The sequence below is a fragment of the Haplochromis burtoni genome, unplaced genomic scaffold, assembly GCF_018398535.1.
Source record: "Haplochromis burtoni strain Fernald_Lab_line unplaced genomic scaffold, NCSU_Asbu1 Contig_37, whole genome shotgun sequence".
NCBI classification, from domain to species: domain Eukaryota; kingdom Metazoa; phylum Chordata; class Actinopteri; order Cichliformes; family Cichlidae; genus Haplochromis; species Haplochromis burtoni.
The window spans coordinates 3,081,925-3,088,005 of record NW_024582398.1 but is presented as its reverse complement, the minus strand read 5'-3'; the positions used below and the strand labels follow the sequence as shown (position 1 = coordinate 3,088,005).

Below are 6,081 nucleotides of genomic sequence, written 5' to 3'. Positions count from 1 at the left end.
CGAGCTTGAAGGATAAACCGCCCGCAGGGGCGTGCTGGGTGTTATATATATATATATAATTATTATTATTTTTTTTTTTTACAGGAATAGAACAGTATAATAAAGGGTTGCCACTTGTGGAAAAATTTGGCTGTGCAACCTCTCGATGTATATTTAATTTTTTCAAGTTTTAAAAAAAAACATGACATCTTTAAGCCACCGGGAAATAGTAGGATACTTAACAGACTTCCAACGTCTCGCTAATAAGGATGTGAAGGCTATAATATCCTTTTGTGTAGAATCAAGTGTAAGTGAGCGATCAGGAATCCCGAATACAGCAATTAGAGGACAAGGATGAAGAGTTACCCCAAGAACAGTTGACATAATAGCAAAATACCCTGTTCAGAAACCTTCCAGCTCAGGACACAGAAAAAACATGTGACTAAGGTGACAAGGAGAGCCATGGCATTTATCACATTTATTTTCCACTTCTAGATACAATTCAGAAAGTCTAGACTTAGAGAAATGCACCCTGTGTATGACCTTAAATTGAATAAGTCCAAGACGAGCACAGGAGATGGAAGACCGTACCCTTGCTATAGCCTGTTCACAAGACTCCTCAGGTATTTGAATTCCTAGTTCTCCTTCCCATGTACAATTAAGCTTAACATTAGAGTGGTTACTAAAAGACAAGATAGTATCATAGAGTTTCGAAATGGTTCCTCTGTGATGAGGAATAAATGATAACGTAGTTTCCCACTGCTGTTCTGGAGGTAAAGACGGGAAATTTGGGAAACAAATGTGAAATACTGCATGCTGGCCGTGGTGGATGTGGTGATAAGTGACGAAAAAATTAAAGTGTGACATCTGCTATTAAAAGCGTAACCCTGTCAGACAGTTCAAATATTCGTAGAGTTTAAGTTCTGGCGTCAGAACAGTTTGAAATGCTGTTAGATGACCTGAAGAAAACTGATGTAATATCTATAGCAGGAGATGGGTTCACAGACAGAACTGATAATGCACAGTTGTGCATATATGTCTGTTTTTTGGATGCAAAATTGCTCAGCTTATTACCGTTAGAGGGACACACAGCTGGCGAAATAATGTTTGAGAAGATTTCAGCTCTTTTTGAGGAAAATGGTCTGGATATGAAGCGTGTCTGTATACTTGTGACGGATGGGGCTCCATCCATGGCAGGAAAAGTGAGTGGTCAGCAAAATATTTATTTTCATTTGAAAGGAATTATCAAAATGGGGTTTTTTTTTATTATTATTTCAAATGTGCAAAAAAAAAAAATAGTTTAGTTATAGCTCCCTTTATTTTAAATGGACCTTTTGGTGTGCATTTGTGAGAGGTCACCAGATTTACAGGGGAAAAAGTTTGTGTGGGTTTGAAATTGATCATGATCTGCTGCTTACTGGCTGCAAAAAAAGTATCTGGCCCAGATAAATTCCTCGGTTTGAAAATCTGGCCCAACTAACTTCTTAGTTGAATAGCCATGCATTATAAGAATACATAACTGTTTTGACCTCACTTTCATGTTAAAGTTTCCAAAACCATCCAAGCCTCAAGCAGGCTGTTGTAACCCTGTTGTTGAATTCGTATTTGCCGAACCACGCAGGAATGAGGAAGACCGTACCCTCGCTATAGCCTGTTCACAAGACTCCTCGTGTATTTGAATTCCAAGTCTCCTTCCCATGTACACTTAAGCTTAACATTAGAGTGGTTACTAAAAGACAAGATAGTATCATAGAGTTTCGAAATGGTTCCTCTGTGATGAAGAATAAATGATAACGTAGTTTCCCACTGCTGTTCTGGAGGTAAAGACGGGAAATTTGGGAAACTCTTGGCAACAAAATTTCAAATTTGAAAATGGCAAAACAAATGGGTAATAGGGAGATCGTAACGAGAAGACAAATTGAGAAAACTATCGAAAACACCATCCACATATAAATGTTTGAACTGTTTTATACCCTTGTCACACCACACTGAGAATGTTGAGTCCAAGAGTGAAGGGGGAAACAAATAGTTGTCGCTTAGAGGACCCGAGGAAGATAGCATTACAAAATTAAAGTGCCGTCTAAACTGAAACCAGATTTTGAGTGTGTTAAGAACCAATTGATTATCAGTATACAGAGAGGGTTTTACGGGTAAAGAGGAATAGAGCAAAGCTGGTATAGAAGAGCCCTTACATGATGATAGCTCCAATTTACACCACGAGGAACCAGAAGATTTTAGCCAGTAGCAAAGTTTATGGATGTAAGCGGCCCAGTAGTAGGCTAGAAAATTAGGTAATGCAAATCCTCCACTAAATCTGCATCGCTGCAGTAAGGTTTTAGAAACCCTAGGTGGCTTCCCTCCCCAAATGAAAGAACCAATAATCTTGTCCAGTGAAACAAAGGCTATAACTTTTAATGTAAAGCTACTCTCAAGAGCACATCTTATTAGCATCTGTTACTGGTAATTACAGAAAAAACATGAAAGGAAAGAATAAAGTTTTTACCCACTTAGGTGATATCAATCATTGGTCTATGAGAACAGTTAACTGAGATCCAGTGCTTCCTGGTTTGTATAACCTTTCTCTTCATATTTGAAGTGGGCAATAAACTGTACATTAATCAATCAGTGTCCCTGTTGCACGGGCTAAACATTTTTTTTTTTTTTTGGCCAGACACCATGCATTATAAGTAACATTAGGCAGTTAGCACATGGCAGACATTACCAATGACCTAGCTCATCTTTCCAGTGCAAAAGCACAAAAGCACAAAGAAAAATGTCAGTTCAGCATAATTTATCCCTTTACTATAATCCTGCAGTCCTGTAAAAACTAACACCCTTACTGTAGGAATTAAGAGGGTAGGTAGCATTCAGGGACTGATAGTCAAATCCATTTAGTTTTGGTTTGATCAACAGCAAGTGTGAGCATCTCTATAAAAGCATAGGTTTTAGCAATTTGCTTGTCTGGAGCATTCAGTTGTATTTTAACATAATGCCAAGGAAGAAAGATGTCAGCAATGATCTTAGAGAAGCATTTGTTGCTGTTCATCAGTCTGTTTATAGTTTGATCATTCTACAGTGATTAAAAATTATTATAAAGTGGAAAACTTTCAATCTTCCCAGGAATGAATGTGCCTGCAAATTCACACAAGACCAGAAGAAAGCCTCTTTTCTCTAACACAAACATGGCAGCACAGCTTAGGTTTGCCAAGTTGCATCTGAACAAACCAAAAGACTTTTGGAGCAAGGTTCTTTGCACAGAAGAGATCAGAATAGCCATAATGCGTAACACTGTGCATGGAGAAAATCAAACACAACGTGTCAGCACAAACACGATGGGGAAGGAGTTATGATCTGGGGTTGTTTTGCAGCCACAGGACCTGGTCACCTTGCAGTCATTGAGTTGATCATAGACTTATCTGTGAGGCCCTCTGTCCAACAGCTAAAATCTGGCTGATGCAACAGGACAATGATCCCAAGAGCAGCAGCGAATATAGAGCTGAATGTCTGAAAAGTAAAACAATCAAGGTTTTGCAATGGCCCAGTCAAAGTCCAGACCTCTACCTAATGGAAATGCCACTATGCATAAACACATGCCTGAATCATGTTGTTCACTTAGGTTTTTATACACAATTTATCCATTTCTGCTTAGTTTTTGTTCAAGGAAACAATCACACGGTGTAAGATGTATTGTTGTTCATCTGATGTTGTTTTTGAAGTTTTTATTTATGTCCTGATCTGCAAAAGCTTAGAACTGATAGATGGGGCACTTTCTTTTCACAAGTGTAGGCTGAGTGGTGATACAGGACTACCGGCCTGCACAGAAGCTTTTTTTGTGGTTTTAATGTGATGTTACTTTAATGATGATGTTTGATTGGATCCTTTCTGCTTTTTCCAATCAGAGAGTGGTGGGCGCAAACTAAATGAGAATAAGATGTTGACTTCTAAGAAAGCCAGGTGAGCGCCATCAGCGTCTCTATTTTCACATAGAAGACCTACATACTTTCTCGCATGAAAATCACCATTTTAACTTGCTAATTCATTACAGCCATGGCGCTAACTTTACGGCATCTGTAGTTATGTGTCTATAATTCTTTCCCATCGCAGGTTCGACCCTTACAGCAAGTCCGGCTTTGCTATCTGCAGGATCTGCAAGAGCTCAGTTCATCAGGCTGGATCACACTACTGCCAGGGCTGTGCATACAAGAAAGGTACAAAGTCGCACTGCTTACCATGCAGGAATGCTATTGTGGGTCCAAAACTTGAATGCATTTATTGCTTTCAGCAGATTCTAACAAAACTGCCTCTCTGCATGATACACAGATCAATACACAGATGTTCTTTGTAAACATTATACTTGTAGTCTTGCTTTTCTTCACAGCTTTAAGCTCTGAAAACCGTTAAGCAACTGCTTCTGACACATCTACTTATTTTTCTTTTTTTGTCTTTAAATTGAGGCAAAAATGCTCAGATTAGGATGTGGCAGTAGCTGGGAATGTGAGAGGACTCTGACCTGCGGTGGGCTTTTCCCCCTCTTTAATCTATTTTATATCTACTAAAGGTCTTGGACTAGATCTTTGTTCTTGAGTCAGTCAGATCAATGAACAGTCCCTCTTCCGTAGTTCTGAAGTCAGCATTTGCCTGAGTGGTCTAAGATTTAATCTTTCAAGAAGATTAGTTTAACAGTTCAAAGGTAGCATGGCTGACAGTGCTAGCTGTTTACATTAGATAATACAAATGACATTATGTCTCAAAAGGTATAGATATGTTGATCTTCATGTTACTTACATGGTCCAGTGTGGCTACAGGTTATCAGGCCAGATAAAGAAGCAAGGGGCAAATATAATAACAAATACAAAGGATGAATAGGGCAAAGTACAGTGCATGACAGCTTCATTCCCACGTGGTTCGGCAAATACGAATTCAACAACAGGGTTACAAAAGAACAGCCTGCTTGAGGCTTGGATGTTTTTGGAAACTTTAACATGAAAGTGAGGTCAAAACAGTTATGTATTCCTATAATGCATGGCTATTCAACTAAGAAGTTAGTTGGGCCAGATTTTCAAACCGAGGAATTTATCTGGGGCAGATACTTTTTAGCAGCCAGTAAGCAGCAGATCATGATCAATTTCAAAACCACACAACTGTATTGAAAAACATGTAATTTTTTATTCCTTTTCCCCTGTAAATCTGGTGACCTCTCACAAATGCACACCAAAAGGTCCATTAAAAAAAAAAAAGGGAGCTATAACTAAACTATTTTTTTGCACATTTGAAATACTAATAATAAAAAAAACCCATTTTGATAATTCCCTTTCAAATTAAAATAAATATTTTGCTGACCACTCACTTTTCCTGCCATGGATGGAGCCCCATTTGTCACAAGTAGGGCTGGGCATATTGCAGATAAAAGGACCTCTGGTCTTCCTCAGGAATTGATGTGATCAAAAAGCATAGTTACAGGAGAGTTAATATTTAACTTAAACTCATCAGTTTGATAGACGGAGCTGATGCTGCTGTTTTCTGTTCACAGTTCAGTTCTGCTGCCCCAAAGAGGCCAAAAACCTCTGATAAAATAATGATGCTTGCTTAAACCATTTTTGCATTGTTCTTTTCTCTCTCTGTTGTGTCCAGGAATCTGTGCAATGTGTGGAAAGAAGGTTTTGGACACCAAGAACTACAAACAGACGTCTGTGTAACTGCATGCTGATCAGGGAGAGGCTCCACACGTGAATAACGGACTGAAAGAGAGGTGGCTTTGTTTGCTGGAGCTGTTACAGTGGCCATACGCAGGCCATCTCTAAATACACCACCCGTTATCGCTTGTTTTGAGTCAACACTCTCAGACTTTTCCTGTATTTTAAATTCAGTTCTTTCCTTTTCAAGATGTTAATTTCTGTATGTAATATATGCCGTGTTGCTGTTGTTATGTGAAATAAAGCTTCCACTACGAGGACATCTGACCGGGTCATTTTGTCTCCTTGCCTTCAGACATAAAGTGTTTAAATTTAGCCCGTGACGCACATTTGTCTCATATGCCTGAAATAATCAGTTTATTCTGACATAATCATATTTGGAAACGGTCAGGTGTGACCCCTCTGCCCC

General features: G+C 38.9%; 1 protein-coding gene across 1 annotated transcript in view; it reads left to right on the top strand.

Annotated features, from left to right (window-relative positions):
- Window positions 1-5,934, top strand: part of cript (cysteine-rich PDZ-binding protein) — a 10,871-nt gene extending 4,937 nt beyond the window's left edge. The window contains exons 3-5 of the mRNA XM_005919470.3: window positions 3,879-3,933; window positions 4,084-4,187; window positions 5,611-5,934. Of these exons, the coding sequence (XP_005919532.1) occupies window positions 3,879-3,933; window positions 4,084-4,187; window positions 5,611-5,675 (224 nt within the window). The 3' untranslated portion in view covers window positions 5,676-5,934. The remainder of the gene's footprint in view (window positions 1-3,878; window positions 3,934-4,083; window positions 4,188-5,610) is intronic.
- Window positions 5,935-6,081: the final 147 nt, after the last annotated feature.